At 40.4% G+C, this 17,075-nt stretch overlaps 1 protein-coding gene across 1 annotated transcript; it reads left to right on the top strand.

Annotated features, from left to right (window-relative positions):
• The first annotated feature begins 73 nt into the window (after positions 1–73).
• cmpk2 (cytidine monophosphate (UMP-CMP) kinase 2, mitochondrial) lies at positions 74–12,809 on the top strand. The gene is made up of 6 exons (XM_079370441.1): positions 74–131; positions 733–1,391; positions 9,461–9,575; positions 9,910–10,111; positions 10,293–10,526; positions 11,887–12,809. The coding sequence occupies exons 2-6, from the start codon at positions 798–800 to the stop codon at positions 12,005–12,007; spliced, it is 1,266 nt and encodes a 421-aa protein (XP_079226567.1). The 5' UTR covers positions 74–131; positions 733–797; the 3' UTR covers positions 12,008–12,809.
• Positions 12,810–17,075: the final 4,266 nt, after the last annotated feature.

The following is a 17,075-nucleotide window of genomic DNA, read 5'->3' as shown; positions in this document are numbered from 1 at the left end:
CATTGGCTACTTCTGATCGCTTTATGGAGGTTGATGTTTCTTAAATAGTCGGCTGCAGGGTGGAGCACGGACAGTCGTCAGCTGAGCAGCTGAGTTTCTGTTTACAAACATCTAAAACGAAACTTAGTGTGGTAAGTTGCCGAGAAATGACTCACAGATAAAATGTGACGCTTCATGGGAATATGTGAACAGTTAATTATAGTAGGCTAATATAATGGTTTTGCTATTGTATATTTGACAGCTTTATGACGTTAATAGGAAGTTAAATGCATCTTTATTTTCACACATGCTATTACTCAGTAACCTATACCAAGGATTATGCAGCTTGAAATGCAATGCAGAACCAGTGTTTTTTTTTTTGCACAAGCCGGATAATTTATTCGTCTTCTGTAAAAAAAAAAAAAAAAAAAAGTATTGTTGCCCAAACTTGATTTAAACCTATGCCGAATTCATCAACATTACAGATCATGCATTTTGTATTATTATTTACACTTTAAATAATAGCCTATCAATTTTCGCCCTCTTGCCTCAATAAAATTGATTGACATGGTGATCACCTGCCAAATGATTGTCACCTCAATGTGCAGTTTCTCAGTTTCAGTGCCATTTTTGTGTAAACATAACTCTGACTTTCGGCAATAAACTTGCTGCGCCATCAGTCATCAGCTGATTGTGCTCGATAAGTTTCGTTTCTCTTTCTTCATGCAGTTACTTTCGTTTTCCCTCCAGCAGCCTGTGACCCGTTTACTACAGCGAAACAGTTTGAAAACTGACCGGGACTGAAGCAGCAGAAACATATGTCTCGTCGCGCCATGTCTCGTCTTCTTCCACTGTGGTCCTCTCGGGTGTTTTCAGTGGAGCTGAATGGAGAACTTGTCTATTTTTCAATCCAAGAAAAGAGCCGGGGAAAAGAAGTGCCACGCGTGTTCAGAGATGTCCAAAACGACGACAGGTGTTATTCTCTTCTCGTCTGCAGCAGCGATAGAATCAAACGAGCCAAGTTTTACGCGGAGCTGAAGCAGAAATTATTGAGAGACATGCCGAAAGAGTGCGAATTGTCTCCCATGTCCTCATTCCTGCCAAATGTCAAAGGCTCTCTCCTCAAAGGCTACTTTTTAAAGGATAAATCTCCGAGTGCCTCCCTGTCAAAGCGAGTTCTACTTGAGTTAATCCAGCATGACCCGGTGCTTGTGTGTTCATACTTGAGAAGTGAGGACGGCCAGCAGTGGACTCAGTGTTTGTGGAAAGATCCAGAAAACCAAACGATGGACATGTCAAAGGATTTCTCTATTGTGCCATCAGAGGCGCCAGATGTTCACCCAGCTACACTTAACATCATCAACTCCGATGTCTTCTACAACTTTGAGGAAGCCTATGGAGTGCTTAAAGAGGTAAAATTATCCCCTTATTAAATGTCTCTTTTAAAATTACTTTAATAAGGCAGTGCCAAGATATTGACCATATTCCATTTTGACGCAACGAATTTGACGTCATTCTAATGAGAAGTGTGGGGACGTTCAACTGATGGGGATATATCATATGCTTATACAGTGAGTGGCTACTGTCAGTCTGATTGTAGCCTACTGCACTGTAGGCTTAAACAATTAGAATTATATTGTAATCGTACATAACTGGTGACATTCAGCAACTTACTTCTGTATTTGGCCTGCATGATGATAAGTCTGTAAATTGGGAAGAGCCAGTTAAGTTTTTCATCGGCTTATTATTGTCCCGTACAAATTTCAGAGACATTTGATCCCTATGCATGAATCAAGTAGGCGGACATACAGAGGTATAGTGTTTTAAATAAAAATAAGAATCTCGGGAGTATGTTTATTCCAATAGAATCAATCCCTCCAAATAGTGATAGTAGGACCAAATTACATCCATTCAAGTCCAGTTTTATCTTGGTCTCTATGGCCGTATTCACACTTAACTTCTTAACTTTTAACAGTGATCTTTAATCTTATCAACGGAATTGCCACAGTAAATTAAAAACCATGATACAGACATTTGTTGTGGCACAGCCTGAAGAGTGAGAAGACTCCATTCCTTTCTTGTTGTTTGCAGTACATTATGCTCCACTGAGTCTCAGGGGTTCAGTCCATTTGAGGTTTGAGATTGTTGGTCCTTTGCATTTGTTCAAGGAAGAGGTGGTTAAACCGACATCCCCCGGAGATGTCCTCTAGTATGTTGCTTCTTTTAAAGCCAGGCTTCAGTCAGCCTGTGAGGTTGTGGGGAAGAACTTGTGTGGAGCCAGCACTTTGCAAGAAGGCAAAGTATGGTAGTTCCTCTTTTGACCCAGGTGACCTTGTTAGTTAGTGTTGGTCCAGAGGCCACGTCACCAGTTGGGTCCAGGTAATGCTGGTCCTTACAGAGTTTTAAGAAAAAGTGGGAGACCTGAATTACATCCTCAGTACTCCTGATAGGAGGTCTAAGACGTGGTTGTGCCATGCAAAAGCTTTAAAGGCATGTGGTTGGCTGTGCAGCATCAGTGGTGGCTGAGGAGGGTCAGTCAGGTCCCAGTTATACAGAAGTTGTCTCCCCTCTACTGGACATTGTTAGGCACCAGGTTTCACAACACTTAAGCTCCGGCTTCTCTCAAGGATAACTTGCTCCATTTAATGGAATCTCAAAAGCAGCAGGTTTCGTTTGATTGACTTTTACCCCAGGCTGCTCACAGATGTTCCTGGGAGAACAGATAAAACCTTGCATGACGTCGATGTTGGTGAGGCCATGCCCCTAAAACAGCACCCTTATCACTACCCACCTGATAAAAACAGAGTCACTGAAGAGGAGGTTTAATATATGCTTCCGATTAGAAGTCAGCTGATGTTGCTAGGAGTTCCCCTGTTGGGCCCGCAGCCCAGGAAGGAAAGGCGGACAGGTTTTGTGTTGACTACAGGAAGGTTAATGATGTCACCAAAGCAGACACTTTCCCCATTCCTCGCAACAACAACACCATTCACAGACGACAGATTAATGTGATGTTAGCAGATAAAGCTAAATAGTTTTGGTTTTTAGTTTGATAATCAGGCCTATTATGAAATACTTACTGTATGTCAAGCTGTCATGACAAACACATTGGTAGGTTATATTGACTTAGTTAATGTCAAGTTGACATGACAAAATCAACTTTATTTATATAGCACTTTACACACAACACAGTTGATCCAACGAGCTGACCAGTGCAGATAAAACATAAAACAAAGCATTTGAAATAAATAGACAACAACATTACCGGAATTTAAGTGCAGTGTAACACAAGACTGACAGAGCGATGGATTTTGTTTTCGTAATGGGTTATTAAAAGTTAAAGGTAATTGAGTTTAATAATAATAATAATAATTATAGTAATAATAATAATTATATATATCAGGCAGGTTTTGAAAACATCAATAATGGGTAAGAGACAAATGATAGGAGGTAGAGTTCTATGGTTTTGGTCCTGCAACGGAGAAAGCATGAATGTCATTGCACTCTATCCTTGATGTAGGTGTTGACAGAAGGTTTTGTGTTGATGACCTAAGATCTCTGACTGGCTGATATGGAGAAAGGAGTCCTGAGAGGTAAGCAGGGGCAAGTCCATTTAAATGTGTTAAACACATTTAGAAGTATTTTAAAATCAGTTCATAGCTTGGCTGGTAGCCAGACTGAAGTAATGTGGTCTCTTCTTATTGACCGTGTGAGGACTCTCGCTGCTGAATTTTCTATGAGCTGAGGACGGGATAGACATGTGAGATAAACCCAAATAAAGTGAATTACAGTAGTCGATGTGGGTGAATATAAATGCATGAATAACTTTCTCCAGTTAAAAAAAACAGAGGTTTGGTCGTAATGTTATAACTTCATTTGTTTGTCGAATTTGAATTGTCAAATTTGATGCCAAGATTTTGACCTGAGATTTAACGGACTGTTACAGTGGGCCGAGATGAGGTGAAATTAAGTCTGACAAAGGCATTGGTAGGTTATTTTGACGAGGTTAATGTGAAGTTGTCATAACAGACTTCCCAAACAGTGTCGACTTTGCATTAAAGGTGACATAATTGAACAAATAACTTAATGGTGGTGTGGTGTTTGTAAGCATTCATAAAGCCTCATTCATTTTAATGACAGGTGTCATGTCATGTTTATGACAGTGTCATGTCAGTCTTTTGCATACCCCTTCAAATAAAGTGTTCTCCGCAAGTGCAGAAGACAGCCATGAACCATGCTTGGGGGATTTCAAAAGAGCAAACAACTACATCTGGACAGCATACTGTGCTTGAATGGAGTGTGTACGTGAACATACAGCATACATTTGAAAGTGGTTGTCAACATAATTATATAATAGACGACTTTTATAGTGACTGTTATTGTTTACTGTACATTTAATGAAACAGCAAAACAACCTATTAGAATTCGCCACACGTGTTATGTTAGCTATGTTATGAGGTTAGCAACAGCTGAAAAGCTATTGAATGGCAGTAGGGTATAATTTCCGTTTCCGAACACAACTGTTGTTGTTCCTTTTACTCTGGTAGCCAACAACACAGCAAGACAACATTTTAAGACTACTATGATGCCTACTACCATGTGGCGGCTATTTGGATTTCCCTCTAGTTTATCTTTGTTTAGCCTCCAGCTAATATCCAGACGTCATTGTGACATAGGCCCTAAAGGGTCTATATATACTTGATAGGGTCAGCTAGCTAGTATAAAATCAAAACTTGAATCCACCTTTCAAACCAGCGTTTTGTTTGGATATATTAGACTGCTATGATATTTTAAATATACCAATAAACTTGACTTGGCTGTGACCAATTTGAATGCTAATGAGAACACCAAACTCAGAGCAAACAGGAAACGCAAACCTTCAAAACAGCTATTTTCACCATTTTTCGTCAACATGTAGCCTTGTTTGATAAGTAAACAAGTATGCTTACTAGAAGTGCTAACATTCAGACTTAACTTTGAGCTTAGCTGGCATTGTTCCCTTTTTAGACAGGGGAGGGTAGATGAGACATGACAATGATTGGCGGAGCAATGTAAGTATAAAAGGAAATAGGAGAGAAGGACCAGTTATCAAACCAAAATGAAGACTTTGTATGTTACTTTAATTGTGCTGAGTTTCGCCTCAGCGTGCCAGGCTATGCAGATACCCTTCCAGATACCCTTTCAGATACCCTTCCAGGTTCCGGTGAATCAAAGTCCAAATGTAAGTCTTTTATCATTTATAACTCACATAAAGTGTTTCATTGGTCAAAATTCAACTTAATGATTTAATTATTTGTAAGGGTTATTTTTCCTGAAATGTGTTTTAAAAAACAAAATCACATAAAGGGTTTTAGATAGGTTACATACACCAACAAAGTCAACAAATGAAAAACATTATTGTTAGATATGGGGGAAAAATTGATACAGCATACTATTGTGATATTTTGTGTGGCAATTTTATATTGTCTCATGGCCAACAAGGAATGATATTTTGATCATATTAATGGCAAATTTGTTTTTTAATTAACTTGGAATTGATGAAGGGGTTACATAATTCATTTGAACAAGTGGTATTCTTAAAATTGAATGTTCAAGTTCGATGAGACTGAAATACTAACAGTTCATATTGTGAGGAGAATGCAGCCTTTATAGGGTTTAACTTTGATCATGGAGTTGGTCAGTCTGTGGACTTGACTCCCAATGTGTAGAAATAAAAAGCCCAAAGTGAGATGAAAAGACTGTTACTGTAATTTGTTCTTATTTGACAAAACAGTTCTTGATTTTGTGGACATAATATGCAGTTAAAAAAAAGTGAAATCGCAATATATTGTATTGTAATTCTCAGCACATCACAAAATGTGTAAAATTGCAACAATACCGTAGTGGAACTTAAATATTGTGATATCATATTGTGTTTCCTCTTGTGATTCTCACCGGTAACTATTGTGTTTTGATTATTTCAGCTGTCTGGTAAATGGTACCTCATTGCTATGTCCTCGGATGCCTGTTGGTTTAGGGCATTTGCAAGTGCCTTTTTTTTGCCAAGTGCTTCGATAAACATTATGTTAAAGGACATGACAGGCATCTATGATTTCACCACCAATATACAGGGGTAAACAGTCATTTACATGAGATCATGAGTCATGAGATCTATGATCTGTCTTTAACTGTGTTTATAATGTTTTAAATCATTTTCAGGTATGGATATTGCATCAATTCATTGAATCAAGTTGCATATAGAAACGGCAAAATAGTTTCAGTTCAATCGGGTAAGAGCTCTGTTTAACTGTTCTCACAAATGTGTTACTGTGTCTCTTTTTCTTAGCTTATTTATATCACTATGCTAAAGACTACTGACTATAGCTCATTCATACACTTGCACCGAGTCTTACTTGTTGTGTAATTAATATTATCCACAAGTTTCACAAATGAATAATTGATATCATTGTATAACTATTAATAGTTGAATGTCTTTCTGCTACTCATTGTTATTCTGTTTCCAAAAGGTCCCAAAAGTGAAATGGAAGGATATACTGTGCTGCCGCTAAGTGGCTGTCCTGACTGCATCATTTTTAGTAGATGTGGCCCCACAAACACTTTAATGCTCCATAGTAAGACCAAATAGTTTATTTAAGCTGTTATAATCGTATTACTTGTAACGTGGCTTTATATGATATCTAGTGTGACTGCAAAACTTTTCTCTGGCTGCCTTTGCCTGGCTAAAGAGCATTTATAATTAGCTATTTCTACTTGGGTTTACCTCTAATAAGAGCTGTCTATGATCTCAACTTTATAATTAAGTTCTCAATTTAAACAAGACAAAGTTCTACAGATCTTTGCTAGCTGCAACCTATAACCTATTTTGGAACAGCAATGATTTGAGCTAAATGATAATGCCTGCATACTGATACTGCTGCAATGCTAACATGCCTCAACATAAGTGCAATATGCATAACAATTCTTTAGCTCATTGCACACAATGGCTATTTTACGACAAAGGTTTTTTGCCGCTGGAAATGATGGCCCCAGTCGTTTAGTATTTTTCACAGACAGGTTACGGAGGAAGAATTTGCACATTTAACATGAATTTTCCTGCATTCTGATCAGTTTGTATGCACCAGTTTGTGCCTTTTCTAAAAAAAAAAACAATCACGATCCGATCTTTTTATTAACGTTCCAAGTGTTAGTCAGATACATGTTCACGCAACAATGCATTCATTTGAAGACTGCTATAAACGTGGGTGAAACAATGTTTCGGGTCTGGATCATTTCAATGACAGACACACTTGCACCTATCTGCACACGCTCTGAGGGCTGATACAGTATGCTGTAAAGAGTTAACTGTCGATAGTTTGAATGACCTCACTGAACACCGAATGTCTCTGGTGTCTCCGTGCAAGACAACAGAACTCCCTTTTAAAAATGTTCCGATCCCAGACCCGCATTTGGGGAGATTTCTTATCAAGATGCAGCAAACCCAAGAGAGCTCTGAATTATGTCTGCAGCAAGCAGCTACACAGAGCAGGAAAATACATTGTTTGTAGTTGTGTGCTTTGTATTCAAAGACCAAACAGCGGACATCCCTCTTTTTTTCTTTCTCTCTCTCGTCGACTGCAAAGTATAAAATCAATTGCAGTGTCATCTTGCCATTCTGCTTTTCTATACAGGATAGACATTATCTGAATACTAAAAAAAAACATTTTCGTAAAGCCAATGTACAACTGCGGCTGAGGTAATTAGCTTTGAAGGTTCTTAGTTTGACCTGAAGATGTAACTTTTAGCAAATTGTAAGGGGATACCATAGTAGAACGTTCATGTATTTAATTTAAGGAGTTAATCTTCTTGAACTCATATTTTTGGACAGTATATACTAAGTGGCAGAAGCCCCCTTGATATCACGAATTGTGGTTTTAAGCTTCAAGTGACCATATGTAGAGTACATGACCGAAAGTGATTAGTCCGTTAACCTTGCATCTATTTGTGTATCATAGAATTGAACATTGTTACATGTCTTTCCTTTAAATGTGTAACTTCTTCTCCAGGTCGTAGGAAGAATATCGATGCTGCTCAACTCGAGGAGTTTGGGAGACGAGCAATCCTTTTGGGCTCGTCCAACCTTCACTTCATAAACAATAATCATGGTGAGGCCTTAAAAACGTTCTGCTGTCTATCTATGTAATACATGTCCTTCGAATAAATGTTGTCTGCTTGCCCTTTAATTTCAATAACAAATCATAATATTATAATATTTCATAATATTTTTTCATGTCTGTTTTGGTTCTAATTGTGTTTCTGCTTTCTGAACAGATCAAGGAAATTGTATTCTTCTTCCCGGTCTCACACAGAATCTTCTTACTTTAAATGTAGGACCTTCAAATTTGCTAAGAGGGAACAGCACATTTGTTCAGTGTGTTTTAGAAAAATTTCCTATTTTTTCCCAACAGCCTTTTGATCTCAAACACCAGTTTGGGGCTTCGTTTAGTGGACTGTTCTAGGGCACCACTGTAAAAAATGTTCACTAATCTGTCAATGTCCAAACATTTATAACTCAAAAATATTTTCAAGTCATTCAAAGGGAAATAAATGGAGAGAAATGACATCATCATGGCATCATGTGTTTTTCTTTCTTCATACTTTCCATTCAACTTTACTGAGCACCAGCAGCGTTGATGCTTTTGTTGAAACCTTCACAGGAACCCGGTGCAATCCAGTGACCTTTGGGCAACATTTAGCCTCGTATAAAGAGTGCAGCAGCTGTAATTTGTGAGTGATTTTGCGTTATTTAAATACAACTGATGTTGCTATACTTGGATTATCAATGCTTTAAGCTACTTTAATTTAAATAGAGACACATTAAATAAGTAACATGAAAATGTGCACAAAAAATAAATTGTTTTAGGCACATTCAGTTCTTTCACTCAGGGCTTTATTTCTTTATCAAAAATCTTGCATAGCTCTAAATCATAGGAAAAGTTATCTTCAGACACTTAAATCCATTATCATTTGCTTAATTCTCCTGTGAGGAACTTTTTTTTCTTTTGCTGACCTGCACTCTTGTGAGTCTTTTTTGGTGATGGAAAATCAGCTTTCATATGCATCTGTAATTGTTTTGTGTTTTCCTGTGGTCACAGGCAGATCCCCCCCCCCCCCCCCCCCCCCGACCACCACCAAAAAACAAAACAAAAAAAACAGTTAAAATAGTTATTGACTCAATGATGTCGTTTTTGAATCCAGGAATATCATCACAGCTTCTTATTATATGTAGTATGACTTTTAGAGTAGTATTATTGTGGTGTGATAATGGTCAATTTCTTTAAATGCATGATGTGGCAAAATGGCACCCCTATGTGGTAGCTGAGGGTGTAGCAGTGTAACCCAAAAACTGCACCAGATTTATTTGGATTTATCTGAGTGCCAGTTGGTGTATTGTAGTGTGTTTCTATGATTCCCTAAGACTTCTTCTCTGATTGTGTCTGTGCTGCAGAGCGCTGACATCATCCCAGAGGCGACGTCTGTACTGGAGCTGCTGCCCTGCCGAGCGGAGGCCAGAAGGAAACCAGACTTCCCTGTTATTGTCATAGAGGGCCTGGATGCCACAGGTTAATGCCATTACCTTGTAAATAAATGCAGGAGCAGTTTGATGTATAGATGTTTCACTCAAGAGATGGCCTGTTATTCTCTGCTAAAGCTATTATCTGCTGGTGAGTCTGGCCTAATGGAGGATCATGTGTCATGACCTCAGAGAAGTCATATCAATGTGGCAATGGTTTATTGAAGATCTCACTCATCTAATACTCAGTTTACAAAGCCTAAGAATACTCACTCAGGAACGATTGAGGTTTAAGAGTCACTTTAAATATCAAAAATGTTAATATTCTCTTTTTTTCTCCTTAAATATACCCAGAATTTTTTTTCCTTTTTTCCCCCTCACAGGTAAGACCACGCTGACTGAGTCTCTGAAGAATACTCTTGGGGCCACTCTCCTGCGGTCCCCTCCCCAGTGCCTATCCCCCTTGAGAGCCTGCTTTGATCGGGAGCCGCCCCTCATCCGCAGGGCCTTCTACGCTTTAGGGAATTACATCACAGCTGAGACAATGGGCCAGGAGGGCATGAAGACACCTGTCATTGTTGACAGGTACGGACAGCTGAGGTTTTGTGAAGTTTGCCTGTTTTCCGACCTGTTTTATGATAGAGGGCGGCTAAGATCCATCCCACAGGGATCTAAAAGTGGAATTCAGTGACACCCCCATGCTCCTGAACCTGATCGTCCATCTATCTATCCATCTTCTGCTATTAAATCTATTATCTGTCCCCAGATTCTGGCACAGCACAGCAGCGTACGCCATTGCTACAGCAGTGAGTGGTCCGGTGTGCAACCTTCCAGCAGAGGGTTCAGAGGTCTACAGGTGGCCCACTGACCTGCTGCAGCCCAGTCTGGTGGTCTTACTCACACTGGACCCTGAGGAGAGAAAGAGGAGGCTGAGGGACAGAGGTCAAGGAGAAACTGCAGAGGAGCAAGAGTTGGACCACAACCAGCTTTTCCGACTCAAGTGAGATATCTGCGTTTTCAGTCTTTTTGTCGATTTGACAAGTTTCCATGTATACATTTGAGGCAGGTTAGGTTTTCAGCCTAGTGAAAGTAAAAAAAAAACTGTCAAATTGAATCTGAATTTACAAGATGAAATTTCTTGAAACCTGTACCCATTGATGAAAACATCCTGTGTTGAAATATGAAGCCTGTTCGCAAGTGCCTAAGAACTGGAATTTCTTGAGTGTCCACTTGGAGCTGGTTCCAAAAGTCCAGAAAGCCCCATTAGAACTCATGTTAGAATTACTTTTTTACTTGACTTTCTCCGATGATTCAGGTCTCTATTGCTCATTTCCTTATTCGTACACGTCTATCTCTTTTGATAGTATAAGACTATTAGCTGTGCATACATGTGCAGAGTTAAGGTTAATTTTCCCCATTGCAGTTAAACTAGTGTAAATACATATTCATTAAAAGTATTATTACGAACATTAATTTCATTAAAGTCCCTATACAGGTTTGAAAATAAAACCAGACTTCAAAACTTTCTTGTGAGTGTATATTGTAACATAACTACGTTTTCGAATAAAGGTGTCCACACATGTTATTATCGGTCTCTTAATCTGTCGTAAATCAAGCAAAAGAGTTCTTCTGCAACGAGGGTGGGTAATGAAGAACCATAAAAAACAGAGTGAGTGAAATCTCAGAAGACACTCTTAACTGTGTGACAAGAGAACACATGTTTTCCAGTCTGTGAAAATAAAAAAAGTTCCCTCGGAGTGTGAAAACATAAAAAAACCCACAGACGGGGGCTTCACACTGTACAGCTCGTTTCACTGAGTCAGGTCAGCTCAGTCTTAGTCTGATCTATCAAACACTTAACAATCAATTACTGTCCCGCGGGGGGAAGCGGCTGATGAGAAAGAACAGGTGATTAGTTGCTGAGCTGTTGTGCTCCATTAAGCCGGTCAAAACTCGCAGACACTGGCTGCCCTGTTAGTCGCTGCGAAGACAGGTCGATGGCTACTTTCATTCATCCTCTATCCTGACATAATGGCCTTTCCACACGGGATGGCCAGATGTTGGGCCAGCAGAGTAGGAGAATGGAGAGCGGTGACTGGGTTGCTGAGAGTGAGAGATAGTCATACTGATTCTTCATTTGTCACAGGAAATTGCCATCTGTGTTGTTTTTCATGAAGACATTTTTCATATTTTTCTATTTTATCCCTCTTCTTACTCTTCGCCAAGACTGTGGGCATCTAAACTACCCAAAAGTCAAGAAAATCAAAATATTCTGTGTAATGAAAAGTGTGATTTGTACTGTTTGTATGGTTACGTTCCTCATTTGCTGATATGATGTTTGTGTTTGTGTGTCTCCGCAGAGTGGAGGAGGCTTACCGGAGGATCAGTGGGCCAGCCTGCGTCACTGTGGATGCTAGTCCTCCTGCAGACCAAGTGCTCCAACAAGTGCTGCTTTTAATTAGGGGCAAATGCCACTTGTAAACAATCATCTCCATCTCCCCCTGCTGTCGGCCAAACATCAAGTGGGTGCAGTACCTCCTTTCACCACTGGGTGCCAGTAAGGTGTTGTGCATGTGACAGTAGGAGGCTGACGGCCGGATTGGACTGTGTCTGTGAGACGCTGTTCAGAATGAGTAAAGGTTGAATGGCCAGAGGCCAGAAGAGCTGTGTGCTATGATCAGGAATACATAATGATGCATACACACATATGCATGCACACATGTAGACTCACCAATGCAGATGCAAATGTGTTGACAATGAGCTTAAGTGCTTTTTGACTTTACAAATCACATACAGTATAGTGTAGCTGCACTTAATGACCATATTACATTATTTAAACAGGTACTGCGGAATGAATAGAAACGTGTATATAAGCACCAGTTAAACATCATATAAACACACAAGCAGGACTATATAAAGCACTACACATACAAACACACACACACACACAGAGAGGGAGGCAAGAATAAAAGCACATTCAAAAAAAGGATTCAATTCATGTAAAATTAACACCTTTGTTTTAAAAAAGTTGTATATTAAAAGAAAATTACACTAAATCTGGTTGGAGTCTTTTTAAGCGTCTTAGTGTGTCATACAGAAGCAGAGTGAAAAGTCTTTATAATTACGAAAACTTGTGTTCTCGCTTGTGTATAAAAACTTTCTGTAGACATGCCAAAATAAAAAGTTGCAAGCAAGTCATTTTAGTTGTGTAACTGTAATGGTGCGGTACACAACCGACACAACCAATGCCACTTGTATTGAGGACCTATGTGGCTCTAAGTGGAGCTAAAGAGCACATAGTGCAGTTTATCCTTAATGTTCTCATGGGTATGGACACTCAAGTCTGTGAGCATAAAGTACATAAACATGCACACCTTTTTGTGCTAACACACACACAAAGGCCTGCACATTTACTCAGGGCACATGCTGTAATTCATTTATACAGTATATGGAGGAAGTGTGTATTTGGCCTATGTGATGGGAAGATTAATTGGAGGTTTTAGTAATTATGAGCTTGGCAAAGCTGCAGGCTGGAGAAGACAGAGTGACCCATCTCTTTTACTGTGATGCATCAGCAGAGCGCCAACCACTGCAGACCCTATTCATATGGCAATTAATGGAGCGCTGTATATCAATGTCATTCTAGTGCTCCCCCACATAAGCCCATGGATTACTCCTACTACCAATTACAGCAATCCAATGTTTTACTGAGTGGAGAGGTGCTGTGGATGCAAATCATAGCATCACATGTAATCAAATGAACTAAAATAAGGTGTCATTATGTTTATGGAGTATGGATTCCCACATGAGGTAAGTATCTCTGAGCATGTTATAGAATTCATAAGTCCTCAGCTGCCCAGATGACACAAAATGAATGTAACACTGTGCACTGTGGAATTTTGATTGCCATTAACACAGGAGCCGGTGTCTCAGGAGAGGCCAAAATTTATGAAGTATGAGAGCAAAGCAATTATGCATTTCGCCATACATCATACCTGAATGCAAAGTTGTGTGCCTCCGCTGTGCGAGGCCATATTTCTCCGTCAGATGTTGTTATGCTTTGTTATTCTTGGCAACAAAAAGTGAGCGGTGATACCACGCTGTTACTACCCCATAACCCGCCTGTAATATGACATTAATGGTCCATAATCACGGCACATTACCCATGCACTGAAATAATTCTATTTACAGTTGTTAATAGTGTTTTTACTTATTAAAACGTTAAGCACTTGTTTGGTTGTTTTTGTCAGAAAGCCAGGAATACTCTTTACAGTAAACAACAGCTCGCACAAGCACACATGGTGTTTGGGAGTTAAGGAAAAAGTTTTTAACAAACGCAATCTACGACCACACTATCCAAGTTGCAAGATAAAAGTCCAAATGGAAAAAGGACGATCTGTCTGAGAGCTCCAGGAGATATCCACAAATATACAGTAGCCTTACACCGCACAGACACAAACCAGCACACCAGTATGCGCACACACACACCTCACCCTGTATGGGGCCACTTTGCACTACACTCCTCAACTTCAATATTTCATCTGCACAACAGAGCAGGAGCAGCGGCGAGGAGGAAAAGCCCTCCATGAAATAATTAAAGATCCAGCAGGGATGCAGCAGCACAGCAGACGCCGTCCCATCCTAAGTAATAGATCAAATGAAAGCTGTCCCTCAGATCATTAATAATGAGTGTGGTATGGAGACTGAATGGCGTAGGGGAGCAGGAATAGGAGGGCATAGGGCTGGTACAGGTTTCGAGGGGGGGAGAGAGGGGGCATCAGGAAAGCACGAGGTTCTTGTGTGTGTGTGTGTGTGTGTGTGCGCGTGTGTGCATTACAGTAGGAGTGTGGTTGGTTGGGGGTGTGAATAGTAGTCTGGGTCCCCTGGCAGAGACCCCATTGGGCCTCACTTGGCAGCCACATGAAGCGGCATGGCAAGAGGACTCATGCATATGATTTGGCAACCAAGTGTCTGCCAAAGTCTAAAGACCCTACAGCAATGCCTATATACATCCCTGGTCAAATAAACAACGTTCTGACAAAAGTGAACAGACAGGTTATCAGCAGCTTATAATGCTCCTTTCAATATGTGAGGCCTTTAAGCATTAACTGAATATGATGTGGTGGTGGATTTTTGGGAGAGCTGAGTTTGCCAGACAAGTGGGGATGGGCTGTCTGCGATGGGGGAGGGGGGGGATAAAAAGAGGAGAGCAGAGTCGAGGGGGAAGATGGGAAATGGGGGAGAGGGTGCAGGAAGGGGGGGGAAGATGCTGCGGATGTTGTCATCTGTAGGCTGGAGTCTCTTTAGATCCCTCCAGCTGGCAGGTACAGTGTATTCAAATACCCAATCCCAAATACAGTATGTAGGATTCCCCAAGCAGCTTCAAATACCATCTGAGGGTCTTTCCTTAATATTCGCCAACCTTCCAAACATCCAAAACAAGTGCCAGGGTAAGTCTGTATAAGCGTTCCATTACTTTGGATGAGAAATAAATCACAGCAAAAATGTAAAGTCTATTTAAAAAGGCATCTACTGTATAACTACAGTATAGATTCAAATGTCCTACTTAGTAGCCTTAAAACTGACTGCAAAATAAGATTAAAAAATATGAACCATAATAAAACATTGTGTTTGGGTTTTCTTGTGGAGTAAATCAACGTAAATAAACACAATCACAGTTTATTAGTCTTTATTCGCTCTATGAGCCCGATTTCCAACAAAAATGTTGTTCGACTAGCCCTATCTCCTGCACAACCCCCGCTACACACCACCAGAGTTTCACCCAGAAACCCACCGCATGCATACGCAGCACCCCCACCTTCCCTCTGAACACAGCAGGTGGTGTCAGACACCCCAGCGCCCTTCTCTGTGAATGACGGCTGGTGGGATGTAAAAACATGAAGGCTGGAGGAGCTGAACTGATCGGTGGTGGAAAACATTCGGGAAACCTTGAAAAAAAAAAAAAAAAAAAAGAGGTGGAAAAGGCAAAAAGCCAGGCAAAGATGGGGGAATTATTTTGTGGGAAGGAAAATAAATACAAAGTTTGAAATGTCCCATCAAAAAACAGATGTATAATTCAGCAGCTTTCCATCATTATGCTCAGCCTTTGTCATGGTGTGTGAATGTTATTTGCCGGGGCAAAGACAGCCGCTGAGTGGATAGGTGCGGGTATTAGGCGCAGCAGGCTGTGTATTCGCGATGCCATTATCTATTCAGGTTGTGCTTATTTTCGAATGTTTTCAGGGGATAGGTGCTGTACACTCTGTGAAGATTGCATGAAAACTCACCAGTTTTGCCTGGCGGCTGTTGGGGAGGCTTCACCAGGAACGGTTAAATATTTAAACACTGCTGTGAGATCTCATTAAAACCGCCACATCAGCCCCCATAAGGCCCCTACAGCACTCCCTCACACACTGCCGAAAAAACCCAGTTAGAACTCAGTGGAGTGTGACAAAACAGTTATTGTCTATTTACTGCAGAGAAGTTGTGATAAATCATCACATCCTGTCAAATAAGGCAGCTGGCAGCAGGGCTGACAAGTGGTAACTCGTCATATCTGGGAGAGAAAATGATTGAGATTCAGTTGAGTTTTGACAGCTGCAAACATGCAGGAATACACCAAAAAACAAAACAACATGACAACTCAAACCAGACTAATATTTCCATAACACACACATGAAAACAAGACAGTGAAATAACTTTGTCTCTCTGGAGTCTTCGCGCCTTCCTACAAAATCTGGGCAATTAATTCCAAGTCTATTGTTTGGGGCTTCCCTATTTTTAGCCTGGCTGCCCTCTCAAATAAATTGATTTCCTGTGGCGAACTTGGAATGTTCCTTGTGTGCCATGTTTTTTTTTTTTCCTTTCCCCCCTCTTCCAAACACACAAATACCGTCCTTCTTCCCCCGGAGGAATAAATCAAAGGCAGCGCTGCCAAGTTCTGCGCTGTATGTGCATCTCTTTTTATACTTGAAAATGGTTTATTTTTGTTTCAGTTCCATTAATGCTTAGGCATGTCTCCTACTTTATCAGGCATCAGCAGACAGCCGAGGAGCTACTTGTTTGACAGGCGAGTGGCTCACTGACTCAAAATACCTCAACTGACTCATTCTCTATCTTTGCTCTTACTTTTTGATACAATCTCTCGTGAGACACAGAGGGTCTTGGGGGGGGGGGGGGTGATCCCTACCACAGAAATAATGGCTGGGTCAAAACAGACTAAGCTCTCAGATCGTACGACAATATCTAAACACACAGCACAACACATAAATAAAAGTAGAGCAACTTGATCCTAGATTCTTGTAATGGTGTCGAGGGAGTAACTGGTCTTTGATGAACACTGGCGGAGACAGATGCATAAAAGCTCTGGGAAGCAGAAATGTTAATGCGCAGACAGACAAAGGAGAATAATACCGCGGACTATGAATCATTAAGCAGAGCAAATGTTTGCTCAACTTCAGTGGGACAACTCTGTAAAATGACACCACATACTGTCATACATCAAATTACTTTTTCATTATGAAGCTGTTAACTTAGTGTTCCAAATGCT

This window comes from Symphodus melops, assembly GCF_947650265.1.
Source record: "Symphodus melops genome assembly, chromosome: 19".
NCBI classification, from domain to species: Eukaryota; Metazoa; Chordata; class Actinopteri; order Labriformes; family Labridae; genus Symphodus; species Symphodus melops.
This window is presented reverse-complemented; position numbering and strand designations above follow the sequence as displayed.

Coding starts and splice junctions, on each gene's coding strand:
- cmpk2 (XM_079370441.1), top strand. CDS start 798: ATGTCTCGTCGCGCCATGTCTCGTCTTCTTCCACTGTGGTCCTCTCGG. Junction 9,576..9,909: donor AGAGGGCCTGGATGCCACAG/GTTAATGCCATT, acceptor TCCCCCTCACAG/GTAAGACCACGCTGACTGAG. Junction 10,527..11,886: donor AACCAGCTTTTCCGACTCAA/GTGAGATATCTG, acceptor GTGTCTCCGCAG/AGTGGAGGAGGCTTACCGGA.